General features: G+C 48.0%; 2 protein-coding genes across 13 annotated transcripts in view; one reads left to right on the top strand and one right to left on the bottom strand.

Moving 5' to 3' along the window:
- MAST2 (microtubule associated serine/threonine kinase 2) overlaps window positions 1-5810 on the top strand; it is a 205928-nt gene extending 200118 nt beyond the window's left edge. For 6 of the 11 annotated variants that reach the window (XM_046010796.1, XM_046010767.1, XM_046010806.1 and 3 more), the window contains 9 exons: window positions 209-331; window positions 508-617; window positions 942-1096; window positions 1343-1932; window positions 2549-2772; window positions 2953-3075; window positions 3495-3631; window positions 3746-3939; window positions 4246-5810. In XM_046010796.1, the coding sequence (XP_045866752.1) occupies window positions 209-331; window positions 508-617; window positions 942-1096; window positions 1343-1932; window positions 2549-2772; window positions 2953-3075; window positions 3495-3631; window positions 3746-3939; window positions 4246-5753 (3164 nt within the window). In that variant the 3' untranslated portion in view covers window positions 5754-5810. The remainder of the gene's footprint in view (window positions 1-208; window positions 332-507; window positions 618-941; window positions 1097-1342; window positions 1933-2548; window positions 2773-2952; window positions 3076-3494; window positions 3632-3745; window positions 3940-4245) is intronic. The other 5 variants (XM_046010819.1, XM_046010814.1, XM_046010782.1 and 2 more) reach the window with 3 other exon arrangements.
- A 5671-nt stretch (window positions 5811-11481) lies between these two features.
- PIK3R3 (phosphoinositide-3-kinase regulatory subunit 3) overlaps window positions 11482-17844 on the bottom strand; it is a 121756-nt gene continuing 115393 nt past the window's right edge. For both annotated transcript variants that reach the window (XM_046016273.1, XM_046016281.1), the window contains exon 10: window positions 11482-13838. In XM_046016273.1, coding sequence (XP_045872229.1) covers window positions 13640-13838 — 199 coding nt within the window. In that variant the 3' untranslated portion in view covers window positions 11482-13639. The remainder of the gene's footprint in view (window positions 13839-17844) is intronic.

The following is a 17844-nucleotide window of genomic DNA, read 5'->3' as shown; positions in this document are numbered from 1 at the left end:
ACAGCTTGCAAGAGGGAGGTTGAGTCCACTCACCCAGGAAGCTCAGGCTGGCCCTGAGACTGCCCTGCTCCTGTAAGCGCGGGAAGAGAGGTGCTGGAGTGGAGGCCTTCAGTACTGGCCTCCTGAGGGCTGGGTTCTCACTGGACTTGCTGGTCGGGACCCCACACAGCTCAACCTGTGCCCTGACCCACGCCCTTCCTGTCCACAGGCAGCGCCTCTGAGGTGAAGCAGCATTCCTTCTTTACTGGTCTGGACTGGACAGGACTTCTTCGCCAGAAGGCTGAATTTATTCCCCAGCTGGAGTCAGAGGATGATACCAGCTACTTTGACAGTAAGGCCACGGTGGGATGGGGAGGAGTGGGGATCCTGTCTGTTTGCCCAGAAACGCCTGTGCACCCTGAACTTGGCATCAGGAGCAACTTCTTCAGGCCCTCTGAGGTCTGATAAGGGTCAAAAGGAGGCACTACCGGGGCCTCTGAAGGGAACCGTCCCGTGTGTCTGGTCCAGCCCGCTCAGAGCGCTACCACCATGTGGACTCAGAGGACGAGGAAGAAGTGAGTGAGGATGGCTGCCTGGAGATCCGCCAGTTCTCTTCGTGCTCTCCAAGGTTCAGCAAGGTGTGACGCGGCAGGCCCAGGCTGGGCAGAACAGGACGACTGGGAGAAGAGGGCCTGTCAGGAGCTGTGGCTGGGGCCGGTGGGGGAGCAGGTGGTGGGGCTGGCCCTAGGAAAAGGGGGAGAAAGGGCTGGGCCTGCATATGACAGAGACTGCAAGAAGCGCTCCAGGCCCTGACGGTGGGATAGCTGCCGCCTCCAGTATGCAGCTGGCATGGAGGAGGAAAGGGCAGGACTCGTTCCAGTTCCTGGGCTTCAAATGCCAAGGATACATTGGGGTGGTGTGGCTGTTGGGGCCTGTCACCAGCACAGACTCTGTGCCCACAGGTGTACAGCAGTATGGAGCGTCTGTCACTGCTCGAGGAGCGCAGGGCACCACCCCCCACCAAGCGCAGCCTGAGCGAGGAGAAGGACGACCGCTCTGACGGCCTGGCAGGGCTGAAGGGCCGAGACCGGAGCTGGGTGATTGGCTCCCCTGAGATGTGAGCACCCAGAACTCCCCCTAGGGTGGGCAGCACAGCCATCCATCCGTTGTTTCCATCATGGACGAGATTCAGATGCGGGGTGGAGTGCTGGTGGCCGTAAGGGGGCATCACAAGCATGGCTTCCAGGGGACTATCCAAGGGAAGAAGTTCTGGGACTTACAACCCTTGTGAGCCCCTAAGGAAGCTTGGGCCAGAGGAGGGAGACCGCCTGCCTGTCTCACCTGGGCCTTGTGTCTCTCACAGATTGCGGAAGCGGCTGTCGGTGTCTGAGTCATCCCACACGGAGAGTGACTCAAGCCCTCCACTGACAGTGCGACGCCGCTGCTCAGGCCTCCTGGATGCCCCCCGCTTCCCTGAGGGCCCTGAGGAGGCCAGCAGCACCCCCAGGAGACAGCAGCAGGAGGGGACATGGCTTCTGACACCCCCTTCTGGAGAAGGTGTATCTGGGCCTGTCCCTGAACGTCCAGTGGAGCGGCAGCTAAAGCTAGACGAGGAGCCCTTTGGCCAGAGCTGCGGTTCCAGCCCAGGTGTGGCCCAGCAGGCGGCCCGAGGGCCTGGACCAGAGGCTACTGCAGGCAGGCAGGGTGGGGAGGCTCGGCAGCATTGCAGGTCTCACTGCTCACTTGGGCCCACAGCTGTGGAGACTCCAGGAGGCCGTGGGACCCCACAGCTGACTGAGGGAGCCACAGCCAAGGCCATCAGTGACCTGGCAGTACGCAGGGCCCGCCACCGGCTGCTCTCGGGGGACTCTGTGGAAAAGCGCACCACTCGTCCCATCAACAAAGTGATCAAGTCTGCCTCAGCCACAACCCTGTCCCTCCTCATTCCTGCAGGTAGGGCTCCCAGGGAACTAGGCTAAAACTCACAGGAAGGGCGTTGGAATCTGTATGGGTCTGTGGCAGGGGTCTGCATGTGGCCGGTACGTCTGTACATTGTGTATTGAGGAGCAGGTATCCGAGAGCTGTGTGTCACGGCTGCCCCGTTACAGGAGGTCTGTGTTGTGCATTGGTGTCAGGTTGCGCGTGCATGTGCCACAGGGCAAGATGGCACCATGTAACAAGGGCCAGCTCTGAGGCAGAGAACTCACATTCAAGTCCTTGTTCCATCACCAGGTGGCTCCCGACCTTGACAAAGTGGCTTAATCTCTCTGAGCCTCAAGTTCCTCATCAAAAAACTAGTGGTAGCTCGCAGAGTAATGGCGATATTTGAATCGCAGTTGCTCTACGGCCCCCAATGGATACAAGTACACACTCAGTGCAAGCTGCTCCTGTGGAGGCTCTGGGTGCATGAGGAGCTTTTCTGCTTCATGTCTGTGGGAAAGACGTCCCTGGGCTTAGGCTCTGCCTGTGACTACAGCTGCCTGGGATTAGCAGCCTAGATGGGGCTGGGCTGGGAGCATGGCCAGGCCGAGGTCCTCTGACCTGCTCAGTCCTGTCTTTCCTTCTCCAGAACACACCTCTTCTCCACTGGCCAGCCCTATGTCCCCACATTCCCAGTCATCCAACCCATCATCCAGGGATTCTTCTCCAAGCAGGGACTTCTTGCCAGCTCTCAGCAGCTCAAGGCCCCCCATCATCATCCACCGAGCCGGCAAGAAGTATGGCTTCACCCTGCGGGCCATCCGTGTCTACATGGGTGACTCGGACGTCTACACTGTGCACCACATGGTGTGGGTATGTATGGGCATCCAGACCTGTTGTTTCCCAGTTTCATCGTCCCCTCCAAGGGCCTGTCTGTCTCTGCTTCTGTTCCACACTATCCTCAGGGGTCCGAGGAGGGTGGGTAATAGCAGAACCAGGCCCCATACTTCATGCTCAGGCTCCAGGCTGAGGACTGTTATCTTCCTGGGGCAGCACGTGGAGGATGGAGGTCCAGCCAGTGAGGCGGGGCTTCGTCAGGGTGACCTCATCACTCATGTCAACGGGGAGCCTGTGCATGGGCTCGTGCACACGGAAGTGGTGGAACTCATTCTGAAGGTTAGTGCTGGGTGTGCTGCTTCTGTGGTCCCTGAACGACTCCGGCCTTGTGAGTCTGTGACTGGCCATAGGGGGTGGGAGAGTTGGGCACATGTGGCACTGAGAAGGGAGGCACCCAGGGCAGTGGGTTTTCACTGGAAGGCAACGTCCTCACTGACCAAGGCCCAGGGATCCTTCTGAGCCATGGATAGGACTGAAGAACAAGACAGATGAACCTCTTCTCTACCTTTACAACCCCAAAGTGCCCAGGCTCCAGTTGGAGCCATTTCCTAATCTGCGAAGAGGGAATAAAGGCCTGTGGTTCAGACTTGTTAATACTGGGGCAAAAGCTAGAGCTGTGGTATTGCCATGCCGGAGGGTATGGGTGGGAGCAAGGAGATGTTCACTACCTGAGCTTGGGTTCACGCTCTGTTCCTCAGAGCGGAAACAAGGTATCTATTTCAACAACGCCCTTGGAGAACACATCCATCAAAGTGGGGCCAGCTCGGAAGGGCAGCTACAAGGCCAAGATGGCCCGAAGGAGTAAGCGGAGCCGGGGCAAAGATGGCCAAGAAAGGTGAGCCAGACTGAGCCACCTGGGTGGCCAGCATGTGCTGGGGGTCCTGGCCACTGGGCCCAATATATGCTATGTCCTGTGCCCCAACTCAGCCCTTAACCCTTTTTTCTGCAGCAGAAAGAGGAGCTCCCTGTTCCGGAAGATCACCAAGCAGGCATCCCTGCTTCACACCAGCCGCAGCCTTTCCTCCCTTAACCGATCCTTATCGTCAGGGGAGAGCGGGCCAGGCTCTCCCACACACAGCCACAGCCTTTCCCCCCGATCTCCCACTCAGGGCTACCGGGTGACCCCGGATGTTGTGCATTCAGGTATGACGTGGTGTCTGCAAATCGCAGAGACAGCCCCTGGGAGGTAGGAAAGAGCCTAGGCCCTCTGTGCTTCTCTGCGGCCCCATTCTGAAACTCATTCACTCTACCCCCGATAGACCCAGCAGTGGTGGGGAAGAGGGTTCGGGGGTGAAGAGTGACTTTATTTCTGTAGCTTGGGCTCTGGATCACTGGTGGGGTCACCTTGATCTTGGGGAAGTCCAGGGCTAACCCTGTCTTCCCCCTCAGTCACTTCTGTCGGCTAACATTGCTCTGCCTTTGTCTGTGTGTCTTTCCGTGTGTGCAAAGTGGGAGGGAATTCGTCACAGAGCAGCTCCCCCAGCTCCAGTGTGCCCAGTTCTCCAGCCGGCTCTGGACACACACGGCCCAGCTCCCTGCACGGCCTGGCACCCAAGCTCCAGCGCCAGTACCGCTCTCCGCGGCGCAAGTCAGCCGGCAGCATCCCACTGTCACCACTGGCCCACACCCCTTCCCCACCACCAGCAGCTTCACCCCAGCGCTCCCCATCACCCCTGTCTGGCCATGGAGCCCAGGCCTTCCCCGCCAAGCTTCACTTGTCACCTCCTCTGGGCAGGCAACTCTCACGGCCCAAGAGTGCAGAGCCGCCCCGCTCACCGCTGCTAAAGAGAGTACAATCAGCCGAGAAACTGGCAGCAGCACTTGCTGCTTCTGAGAAGAAACTAGCCACTTCTCGAAAGCATAGCCTTGACCTGCCCCACCCCGAGCTGAAGAAGGAACTGCCACCCAGGGAAGTCAGCCCTCTAGAGGTGGTCGGGACCAGGAGTGTACTGTCTGGGAAGGGCGTGCTGCAGCCTTCTCCTTCATGGGCCCTAGGCACCCTCCGACAGGACCGGGCTGAACGGCGAGAGTCACTGCAGAAGCAAGAAGCCATCCGTGAGGTTGACTCCTCAGAGGATGACGCCGAGGAGGGACCTGAGAATAGCCAAGGTGTACGGGAGCCAAACTTGGCACCAACCCCGGAAGTGGGCCGGGCCCCACCCCTCACAGGAGCAGGAGAGGGTGAGGAAGAGGATGCCTTCTTGTCTAGGGACCCCAAGAGTCAGGGCCCAGTGGTCTCAGGTCTCTTGACAGAGGTCACACTGAAGTCTCCCAGAATGGAAGGCCCTAGTGTTCCCCAGAGGGAGCTTGGGATCCCACAAGCCTTTGAGGAGGCTGCCAGCTCCTCATCAGCGGCCGCCAGCCTAGGTGAGGCTGGACCCCCTGACCCCATCCCTCCTGAAGGCTGCTGGAAGGCCCAGCACTTCCACACCCAGGCACTAACAGCACTTTGTCCCAGCTCTTCAGGACCTGTCCCCACCAGTCGTTCTGCTGCCTCCTCCACCTCTGGAGAGCCAGGCCCATGGTCTTGGAAATTTTTTATTGAGGGTCCAGACAGGGCATCACCAAGCAGAAAGGCAACAATGGAAGGTGGGATGGCCAGCTCTCAGGATTTGGAAACGATAACTCCAGCCCACCCTGAGAACCTGTCTCCCAGACAGGAGGGGAAGTCATGGCCACCTGGTGCCCCCGGGCCGGTCCATCCACCTTGTGAGTTTCCCCACCAAAGCCGGCTATGGGAGCCCGAGTGTGCACAGAGAGAGAAAGAGGAGCCAGCCCTGGGCATCACCAAAGTGCCTGATGCCTCAGGTGACAGGAGGCAGGACGTTCCATGCAGAAGCTGCCCCCTCACCCAGGAGCCTGGGCCCAGTCTACTCCAGAGGGGCCAAGACCCAGGGGGCCCTCAAAAGCATCAGGACCTGGCACTGGTACCTGATGAGCTTTTAAAGCAAACATAGCAGTTGTTTACTGTTTCTTGCACTCAGACCTGTGTAATACATGCTCTTGGAAACCGTCTTTGTCTTTTGCTTTCTTTCAGTCAACACAAATGTAACTCAAGGTCTATGTTGCTGCTGGGAATATAGTGGTAAATAACACACTTTCCACTGTCAGGGGAGGGTTGCCTAGTCCAACTTGGCTTCTCAGAAACTAGGACATCTGAGCTCAAACCTGAAGAACAGATGACAGGTAGCAGTTTACTGGGTTAGAAGAGTGGGATTAGGACGAGTGTCCAGGCAAAGAGCATAGCACTCACCGTATACCTGGTATATTCAAGGAACAGAAACCAAAGCGGAAACGGGTCTAGTGAGTTAGGCAGGCAGGCGCCATAAAGATACTTCAGGAGTATAGACTTTCTGTAGGTGATGGGGAATCACAGAAGGCCACATAGCATAGTATCTCTGCTTTATAGAGGAGGGAAACTTGGGTTTTCAGATAGTAACATAGCTTGGGCCGAACTAGGATTAGAACCTAGGTCTCTCTTGACTCCAGAAACCACCTTTATCCTCTTACTTGGAGTGCTTCACAGCCGGAAAATGAGGAGGAAAAAAGATGGAAGGGGGTGAAGAGTTAAACTTGGGATATATTTGAGGTACTTGTTGGACATCCAGAAGGTAACTGGATGCATGGGCCTGGAACTCAATAGGAAAATCTAGACTGAAGATAGAAATTTGAGAACCATCTATAACGATAGTTGTACATTGTGGAGCATTAGCATTTAAATCAAAGGAAGAAGACTTAGAAGCAGCAGCTAGAAGAGTCCCAAAATCCAAGAGAGGGAAGAGTTTTGAAATGGATGGAGAAGTTGTTAAAATGTTGAAGGCCCACTTAAGATGAAAATGCAGAATTGCCTTAATGCCTTAATGTTTGTAGCGAGTCCCTCCTGGGCTTTTGTCAGGCAGTTTGGGCTTTTGTCAGGCAGGCCTAACTGCTGCAGGTGGACATTACTGAGGTGGGCAGCCCCCAGTGAGTAGTACTACACTTGGCAGATGGGTGAGTGGGTGGTGTGGGAGTGGGGAGGACACCTGTGACCTATGGGACCATTGTGTCGGAGGAGTCAGGAGATGGCATCACAGAGTAGGAGCTGCGAGTAGGGCGGTGGGGCACCTACCTCCATGGTGAAGCAGGACTTTTCAGACTCTGGTCTTGTACAGACTGTCCCATAATCCAATGCTTAGATTTGAAGAAGAGTCATCCAGAGGCCTGGAGACTCGCCGGGCGGGGGGGCGGCTCAGGACCATTGGCTGCTGCCTCCTGCAACCCACAGCCTCTGTAACCGGCATGGTGAAGGCTGTGGCCGCCGGAGGGCATACCCTCCCATGGTGCCAGAGCCCACAAGTAGCTTGTCTGCCCCTTAGCCTTCAGTTCCTTTTTGAACTCATTTCTTCCCTTCAATCATTCACTGGCAGCAGACCTCGGCCAGCCTGTACCGGATGCTGGGAACACAGGTAACTGGTTGTCTGAGGGAACCTCCCACATGTATCAGGATCTGGTTAACGGCGCCATAGCAAAGGTGAAGGAAGTGGGGCAGGCACATCTTGCAACAGTTCCTGTGAGAAAAGAACTGCCCCCTTAGGGGGTTGGAAATGGCGGGTGAGGGAAGGAGAAGACACAGAGATGCTAAGCATCCTGTAATGCATAGGGCAGCTGTCCCAAGTGCCAGTGGTGTTCCTTTGAGAAACACCACCACATTAGCCTGAGGGGAGTGAGGAGCTCTGAAAGGTAACTGCAGGGAAGTGGTATAATCAACATTTATGGTTTAGGAAGACACTGGCTGCAGTGTAAAGAGGCCCTAGTGGAATACGCAGACCAGAGAGAAAATGGTGTAATGATCCATTCTAGTGGACTGAACTAGGACAGCCTTGAGGACAGAAGGAGTAGGAGCCGGACGCAGATTTGGCAGCCATCAGCAAATATGGGTAAGGCCACAGGAATAGATGGCAGTTGTACAGAGAATATGTGCAGAAGAAAAACCCAAGACATTGGGACTGGCTGAAGGGAAGGATCCAGGGAAGAGTAATTCAAGTAGGGGATGAGATCCTAAACTTGAGAGAAACCAAACCACTTTAAGAATTTTGTAATTTACCCTAAGAGTGATTGAAAGTTAATGGTTTTACACAGGTACAGATTTGTATTTTTTTCATGATTTTATTTGACAGAGACAGCAAGAGAGGGAACACAAGCAAGGGGAGTGGGAGAGGGAGAAGCAGGCTTCCTGCCGAGCAGGGAGCCGGATGCAAGGCTCCATCCCAGGATCCTGGGATCATGACCTGAGCTGAAGGCAGACGCTTAATGACTAAGCAACCCAGGCACCCCCCAGCTTCGTATTTCTTAAAAGATAACTGGTTATGAGAATGGGTTTGAGGGGGGCAACTATGGAAGAAGGGAGGCCCTTCCAGTATTAAGGTTAGAGTAGTGAAGAAATGAAGTTGGGGAGAAGTGATGTCTTTGACATTCAGAAAGAAAACTTGATATAGGTTGGTGGTGTGTATTATGCCGACCTGAAATACAGGAAGGTCTCAAGGATGATGACTGCTTTCCTGACTTATGTAACCAAATGAGGTATATATTTCCACCACTGAAATGTGAAATAATGGAGGAGAACCTGGACTGGTGACCCCACGTTCAATATGCTGAGAGGTACCTCCTGATAGAGGGTTGTGCCGGAGAAACACAGGCAGACATAAATGGCCTAAAGATGGTACATGGTATCATGGATATGGAAAAAACTGCCAGGGAAAAAGACGTAAGTGAGAAGGCAGCCAGAGTCGTCCAAGAGAATTAAAAGGAACAATCAAAGATCTAGGAGGAAAACTAGATGCTGAGTCATCATCGAGTTCTGGAGGGGCGGGGGCAGTTGTTCATGGCAAGTAGTCAATGATGATGGTTACTGAAGACCTCAAGGAGAGCAGTTTCAGCTGGTGGTGGAACCTGTACTGAAATGGTGGAGAGAAAATAGAGACAAATTTAGACAGTTTTGTAAAAAGTTTGTCTTTGAAGTAGGGCAAAGAGATAAAGGGATATAGGATTCAGTAGAGGTTAGGAAGTGGAGTGAGACACACTCAACCATGTTTAAATGTCAATGGATGATCTGGTTGAGAGAAAACAACAGTGAAAGAATTGACAACTAATCATGTGAAATTCCTGAGAAGGAGGGAGAAAATAGAATCCAAAATTATACAACCTGTGGAAAGGTTGGCTTTTAGTTGGAGGAGGGCTAACTTCTGTAATTTAACAGGTGAGAGGCAGAGGAATCATGTGGACATAGGCAGGTTTGTAGGTTTGGTGGTAGAAAAGGAAGAGAATTCACAGCCAAGCATGTTTTCTCTGTAAACAGAAAGTTTGTAGTGCCTGTGGGACGTTCAAGGCCCCAGTGGAGCTATCCAGCTGACAGGTGGAGTTTGGAAGACAAGTCTGGGCTGGAGACAGGAATTTGAGCATACTGCGCAGAGTGGAACAATTCTTGGGATGTGGGGAAGTCTCTATAATTCTTAGGAGTGGGGTGAGAGGATATAGGCAAGATAATTTAGAGCAGTGGACTATCCCCTACCCAGTCTGATGTAGAATTCACTACACACCTGGGTGGGGCCTAAGAGTACACAGGAACTCCACTGTCTTGTGCAAAGAGGTGGTCACGCTTTGTTAATTATGGTCTACCATACAGAAACCTTAAAGTGCTGTGGCAGGAGGGTGACAAGGGCCTAGGGCAACAAACATCTTCCCTGCCCCCAAAAAATAGACTGTGGAAACACTTTTATTTCCAGGCCGAAAGATGTGATGAGAATCAGTAAACTGGGCTTTCTAATACTTCAGAATGGGGTGAGGAGGAAACAGCTCTCAGATTTAACTTTCTCAGGACTGGTTTCTGAGTCTCACTGTGTCCTGTGCTGGATGGATGAAATGCTGGCATCATGCCCATTGGGGTCAGCTTCTCTTGCTCAGGGGAAGAGCTTAGTGGACCCAGTTCAGCCCCAGGACCAATCTTTTGGTGCTCATGGGAGAGAAGGTTTGGGAGTTTCAGGGCTTTCAATATCCTAATCCTCTTCTTGCCGCCCACCCCCAGCCCAACCCCTCTATAGCATGAGGACAAAAAGGTGCTTTATTGCAATGTCTTTATTGCATTACTGGAGCAAGTTGGCCAGACTGTCCCCTCTTGGGGAAGATAAAAAAAACAAAAGACCAAAAAATTATCTCCCACTTCCCTCCCCCCCCACCCCACAACTGCACAGCAATGTCTGAACACATCTGGTGACAAGAACAATTTGCAAAAGTGGTCTAGGAACTACATTATGAACTGTCCCAACACAAGACATATAGTTGGCTTCTTTGTGAATCAGATATTTTTACGTAAACTACATGGGTTTTTTTTTTTTGTTTTTGTTTTTGTTTTTTTTTTGACTACATCAAAGACAACAGAAGAATAGTTTTTCACAAGTAACAACAGGGCACCAAAGTCACATGCTGGAATTTATAAGGAAACAAGGTTGTTTGTCACAGGTGGCTAGAGCTAGAGCAAGAATGAGCAGTTGACAGCAAAGAGCCCAGCTCTGGAGTCTTAACTGGCAACAGAGACCACCTTGAAAACCAGGAATTGTCCAGATGCAATTCTTGGCCAAGAGGACCCATGAGGCTGGTTCCTTGCAGCAAGAAGAGACCTATGGAAGACATCACATTGGCTATCAATGCTTCTTTAGAGCACATGAGGTCCAGAGTAAGTGGGAGGTCCCATCGGCTTGGAGATGGAGTAGGAAGTCCCCAACCTTGGCCAAATCAGTGGTAAGGACACAGCCTATACAATCCTGAGTCCTGGCCATGATTTACCATCTATGATCAGGAAGAGACAGAGACCACTGTTCTCTGATGAAATCTCCACCTGGAAAATTTGGGTGTAGGACCTGTGTTCAGCCAGCCTCAAGCTGCTTCCATGCTGGTGGCTGGCTGTCCTAGCCAGAAAAACAGTGAGCCCCTCTGGTCTTAGTCTGTCTCTTTACTCTGCTTCAGTGAGGCTGCAGTTAGGATGCCAAGAGAGAGAGTCCCAGGGCCCAAATCATGGGACAGGACACAGAGCTAGGCTCAGATGAAGGCCGCCAAGGCCATGAAGTATAGGAGCTGCATACTCCCCCTCCATGTGGTTAGCAGACTGGTCCCTATGCCATTTCCACTGGCTCAGGATCAAGCACATCATATGGCAAGAGTCAGAAGAGATATTTTCCAACTTCTCAAATGATCCCTAGGCCTTATTTCCCAAAAAGCAATTGTGAATTTTCAAGAATGAAAAACAGGAAGGAAAAAGTGAAGGAATATAGGATCCAAAAAAAAAAAGAAAGAAAAGCAGTCCTCCACAAGCCAGCCCTTATCTGTAAGTGTAGTAAGTATTAGATGGGGCTAGCTCCCTCCCCATGCACCCTTGTGACTGCCTGAAAAGAAGCAACACATGGTTCAATGTCACATGCATGCGTCCTTACTCCCATTTTATTTTATTTTTTTTTAAAGATTTTATTTATTTATTTGACAGACAGAGATCACAAGTAAGCAGAGAGGCAGGCAGAGAGAGAGAGAGGAGGAAGCAGGCTCCCTGCTGAGCAGAGAGCCTGATGTGGGGCTTGATCCCAGAACCCTGGGATCATGACCCGAGCCGAAGACAGGGGCTTTAACCCACTGAGCCACCCAGGCGCCCCCCCATTTTATTTTAAAAGAGGGTCAGAACACACTAAATTTCAATACCAGAAAGGAGGGATTTTTTGCACCCAATCTTGAACATCCAACTGCTTAAGCAGGTTCAACACCAGGTGTTAAGGCCACCCAGCAGCAACTAGCCTGACATTATTCAGTAAAACCCTCAGTAAGATTTCCCTGGCAATGTGGAGAAGAGATGTGCAGCTGGCTTTCAGTTAAGGGCTTAAGTCAGAACATGACACGGGAGGGAGGGACTCATCTGTCTGCCTTGCCTGATCCTGAAACTGCAATGGAACCAAAGAAAAGCCGAAGAAAGGCCCTTTCCTTCCTATCCTCATTGTTAGTAACTCTAGAAGTTTTTCCAAAATTTTTTATCTATCTTTATATCATGGTCCATTCTAGACCTTGTCACCAAGATAAGTGCTCAGGGAAAGCAGGATTTCTTTCTTTCATTCCATCACCAGAGCTTTCCTAGCTGTAAACCTTATGTACCAAGATGCAGATACTGGCTGCTTCTCCAGTTCAGCCAGGATGCCTGACTGCACAGCTTTGGACTCAAACAGCTGACTCACTCTGAGCCTATTATGGTTCCAGCCTTGGCTCAGAGGCAGCTTAACTCTATTTGCCGAATGAGTGTTGACTGATGGGGGTGGGGCGTGATGGAGGTAGGAGTACAGGCCTGCCTCCAACTCCACTCGCCTAGCTTCACTCAGCTGGAAGGCTTAAACCACATGGAGCAGAAGATTCCTGGCCTAAAATCCGGGCCACTGGAGCATGAGGACAGTCTGTGCACATCATCTTAATGTCAGGCTCACAAAAATGGCAAAGAGGAAAACTTCCATATGGCTTTTACTAACAGTCTAAACTCCAAGCCATTATTTCCTCTCTTTACAAAAGTTTCAGAAACCACTGCACGGAAGCACACCGGTAATGTGGAGGACCCTCACCCTAGACACCAGAGCCTCCGGGTCTGTGAATTACTGAGGACCCTGACAAGAGTCTGGCTCCCTTCCTGCTACAACCCTCGCCACCTGTGGCTTCCCTAAGCCCTACCCCACAAAGGACGGGGATGAAGGGAAATTAAACCATGTTTACTGTTTTCTGCAGGGCCTTTAAATTTAGGGAAGCACATATAAGACTGTTGTTCTATATCATTATTTGGTATATCAAGCCATCTAAAAGCACTGGATTGCACCTTTTCTTTACTCATACAAACAAGTTACAAAGGTTTTCAACAATAGATCATTCTTTAGGCTAAAGAAACACCACACAAGCACCAACTTCATTTTATGATTCAAAACTCACCATGCCCCCCAAAAGAACACTATTCCTCATCTCTGAGAAACACGGGCAGGGCAGAAAGAGTTACACTGACCAATTTTAGTGTTTGCTAAAACTAACAAATTCTGGTTTTCTTTTCACTTTCAAGTTTTGGTACAGAAGTGTGCATTCAGATACTAGTGCTGTCTTCTTCCATCAGACATTAGTCTGGCAACAAACATTGTTCTGCTGAGATCAATTTGGTTTCTAAACATAATGCTTCTTTAGAGGGAGGAGCTACTGAGATGTTGACACCTAACTTATGTTAGTTAATAAAGTACCTTCAGTTGAAGGTGTTTTTACTCCTTGACTAAGATTATCTAAATGAAATATCCCAAGCCTCCCCATTTTCCTTTGGTTGTCTTTTTCACCAAATGCCATTCTACCACAGAACTAAAACAGCCTTCGTTTTGGGAGGAGGTTAACAGAGACCGCCAGATCAAAACAGAACTCCCCACAGAGCCATGCCCCTGCCCCCTTCTCAGAAATGAAGACCAAGAGAGGACGTGGACTCTTCAGAGATTTCCAGATATAACACCCCAACCCCATCAAGCCTAACATGTTCTGTTGAGGGTGCCTGGCTAAACAAAACAAAAACCCAATGAAACAGACTTTCCCAGAAAACATCATCTGCTTCCGGCTTCCTATGTCAGTGCAGCGGCACAGCTGAGTCTCAGAGAACCTCAGGCCTCTTGTGCCCCAAACCTGGCCGGCTGCTGCTCGGCCTCTCCACATTCACAGAATCACTTCTTGTGCAAAACAAGCAGTCTACGTAGAAAGAATGCCCTCATAGTCTAATAAAAACTGTAGGAAAAAATGCTAGAGAGCAACCTCTCTTCCCACTCGCTCTTTATCTGCAGAGGGAGGGCATCTGTGCGTGGACAGGGTAGGCAAGCCTGACATTGAGGGAGTCGTTGTGCTGAACGAGGGATGTCTGCTGGTAATGGAGCACCAGCTCCTTCAGGGAGCTGTACAGGTTGTAGGGCTCTGCAAAGCCGTAGCCCCGAGCAGTGCTGTAGATCACACAGTGCTTCACTTCCCCATCGGCACTGCAAAGACACAACACACAGACACCACAGGGAATTAAGACAGGTAACGATAGACAGATCCAAATGACCAGAAGCATGAACAATTTTTCTGCAAAGGAGGTACAGAAGTGTTCTGCTCAAGTTTGTAAAACGCGACGGCCATGTGTGTCCCCTCACCCCCATATAGACTTAACACAGAGAGATCTTTCACCTCGCACCAGGACCTAGTGGAAAGAAAATGAGTGGCTGAATTTAATCACTCAGCTCTGCATCTTCATGAGGCAAGAAGGCACTGGAAAGAGAACGCTTTTTTTTTTTTTTTAAGTATACAAATCAGTGATTTTTAGAATATTCACAAGGTTGTGGAACAATCACCACTACCAGAATATTTTCATTGCCCTAAAAAGAAACCACATACTCATTAGTAGTCACTCTGTATTCCTTCCTCCTCCCCCTGGACCTTGGCAAACATTTACGACTTCCTGTCCCTATGGATTTGCCCATTTTGGCATTCCACATAAATGGAAACTTACAATATCACACAACCTTCTATATCTGATTTCTTTCACCTTAGCACATTTTCAAAGTTTGCCTGTGTGTAGATGTATCTCAGTACTTCATCTGTGGTTGCATAATATCCTGTCTGGATATCCACATTCTGTTCATCCATTCATCAACTGATGGACACTTGGGTTGTTTCTACTTTTTTGACTATTATGAATAATGCTGCTCTGAACATTTGTGTACAAGTTTTTGTATAGACACATGTTTTTAATTATTTTGGGTATACAGAGAGCCAGACATTGAACCGCTGAGTCATATGGTATCTCTTTTTGATGAACTGTCAAACTGTCTTTCAAAGTGGTTCCTCCATTTTATATTTTAGCCAGCAGTATACGAGGGTTCCAATTTCTTTACATCCCTGTCAACAATTGTTATTGTCCATCTTTTTTATTATAATCATCCTAGTGGTATCTCATTGTGGTTTTGATTTGTACTTCCCGAAGGACTAATGATGTGGAGCATCTTTTTGTATCTTTATTGACCATTTATAGATCTTCTTTAAAGGAATTTCTATTTTCTATGCGTAAGTACTCAGTAGAACAATTACTGAGTCATATGGTAATTTTATTTTTAATCTCCTGAGGAACCTCCATACTGTCCAGAGTGGCTGCACCAGTTTGCAACCCCACCAGCAGCGCACAAGGTTCTTTTTCCTCCGTATCCTCGCCAACAACTGTTGTTTCTTGTGTTGTTGATTTTAGCCATTCTGCCAGGTGTGAGGTGGTAACTCACTGTGGTTTTGATCTGCATTTCCCTAATGATGAGTGATGTTGAACATCTCTTCATACATCTGTTGGGCATCTGCATGTCTTTGGAAAAATGTCTGTTCAAGTCCCCAGCCCATTTTTCATTGGGTTATTTGAGTTTTTTGGTGTGTTAAGTTGTCTAAATTCTTTATATATATTTTGGATATTAACCCCTTGTTGGATATATCATTTGCAAAAGTCTTCTGTCAGTAGGCTGCCTTTTTGTTCTGTTGATTTCCTTCACTGTTCAAAAAGATACAAGCACCCATATGTTTACCGCAGCATTTATAACAGCCAAGATATGGAAGCAACCCAAGTGTCCATCAGGATAGATGAATAAAGAAGATATGGGAGATATACACACAAAGAATATTACTCAGTCATAAAAAAGAATGAACTCTTACCACTTGCAACAACATGGAGGGACCTGGAAAGTATGATGCTAAGTGAAATCAGTCAGAGAAAGACAAACACCGTATGATTTTGCTCATATGTGGAACTTAAGAAACAAAACAAATGAACAAACACGGGGGAAAAAAAGACCAAAAAACCCTCAGACTCTTAAATACAGAGAACTGGTGGTTACTAGAGGGAAGGTGGGTAGGGAGATGGGTGATATAGATAAAGGAGATGAAAAGCAAACTTATCTTGCTGAACTTTGAGAAATGTATAGGATCGTTGAATTACGTAGTACACCTAAAACTAATAAAACACTATGTATGTGAATTTTTAAAAATGTCTATCCAAATCCTTTGCCATTTTTTTAAATGTCCATTTTTTAAATGTCTATCCAATTTTTAAATTGAGGCCCTTGGTTTTTTTTTACTAAGGGTCATGATTTAGACAGTAGTTGCTTAACAGACACATGATTTGCAAATATTTTCTCCCATTCTGTGGGAGAAATATTTCACTCTGATAGTGCCCTTTGGTATAAAATGTTTCTAATTATTGTTCTTTTGTTGTTTGTGCTTTTAGTTTGTAAGAAACAACCATCTAACCCAAAGTCACAAGGGTTTATGTCAGTATTTTCTAAGTATTTTATACTTTTACCTCTTACATTTGGATCTACGATCCATTTTAAGTTAATTTTTATATATGGTGTGAGGTAGGGGTCCAACTTTATTCTTTTGTGTGTGGCTTTCCAGTTGTCCCAGCTTCATGTGTTAAAAAACAACTTCCTCCCCCAATGAATGGTCTGGAGACCCTTGTTAATAACCAATTGACCATAAATGTAAGGGTATTTCTTGACTCTCAAATCTATTTATTGATCTACATGTTTATCCTTGTTAACACCTCACAATTTTGATTACTCCACCTTTGTTTTGTAAGTTTTGAAATCAGGAGATGTACTTCAACTTTTTCTGTTCTTTCAAAGTGATTTTGGCTGTGCTGGATCCCTTGTATAAATCATAGGATCATTTTGTCAATTTCAGCAAAAATCCAGCTGGGATTTTTGATAGGGATTACATTGAACATGTAGATCAGTTTGGGATGTTATTTTTGTCTTAACAATATTAAGTCTTTTAATCCATGAACACAGGATGTCTTTCCACTTATTTAGATCTCCCTTTAAGTTCTTTCAGTGATGTTTTATAGTTTTCACCATACAGCTCTTGCACTTCTTTTTGTTTTAGTCCTAGGTATTTCTGATGATATTATATGTAGCATGCTTTCTTCATTTCATTTTCAGATGGTTTATTACTGGTATTTAGAAATGCAACTGATTTTTGAATCCTGATCTTTTAACCTGCAACTTTGCCAAACTTATTAGATCTAATAGTTAACATCTTCCTTACCAAAATGGATGCTTTTTATTTCTTTTTCTTGTCCAATTTACCTTAACTAGAACCTTCTGTACAGCGATGGTTAGAAGTGGTGAGAATAAACATCTTTGTTTTCTTCCTGATCTTAGGGGAAAGCACTAACTTTCACCATAAAATACATTAGCTCTGAGTTTTTTCTTCAACTTTATCAAGTTGAGGAAATACCTTCCTATTCCTAGGTTGTTCAGACTGTTTTTTAATATGAAAGAGTGCTAGATTGTGTCAAATGCTTTTTGTGATTCTACTTAAATAATCATGTGATTTTTTGTCCCTTATCTATTAATGTAGTATATTATGTTCATTGTTTTGTTTTTGATTTATGTTGAAAAAACCCTTGCCTACCTGGGATGAATTCTACTTAGTCATGGTATATAATCCTTATATGCTGCTGGAGTTGCCTTGCTATTATTCTGTTAAGGATTTTTGTGTCTGTGCTTCTAAGGGATATTGATCCATAGTTATCTTGTGATGTCTCTGTCTAGTTTTGGTATCATGGTAATACTGCCCTCCTGAAATGAGCTGGGAAGTTTCTCTCCCACCCCCCCCCCTTTTTTTTTTGAAGAGTTTATGAAGGACTTCTGTTAATTCTTTTTAAAATATTTGGCAGTATTCACCAGTGAAGACAATTGGGCCTGGGGTTTTCTTTGTGGATAGCTTTTATTATTATAATTATTATTAACCCAATTTCTTATTATAGTTCTGTTCAAATTTTCCGTTTCCTCTTGAGTCAGTTTTGGTGGTTTGTGTGCTTCCAGGAATTTGTCCATTTCATCTGGGTTTAATTTTTTTGGTATATGATTGTTTATAGCATTCCTTCATTATCTTTTTTTATTTCTATAAGGACTACAAGTAATGACCCTCTCTTTCATCCTGATTTTAGTAATTTGTTTCTAA

Source organism: Meles meles, chromosome 1, assembly GCF_922984935.1.
Source record: "Meles meles chromosome 1, mMelMel3.1 paternal haplotype, whole genome shotgun sequence".
In the NCBI taxonomy this organism is placed as follows: Eukaryota; Metazoa; Chordata; class Mammalia; order Carnivora; family Mustelidae; genus Meles; species Meles meles.
Note: the sequence above shows the minus strand (reverse complement) of the source record. Positions and strands in the feature narration are given on the sequence as shown.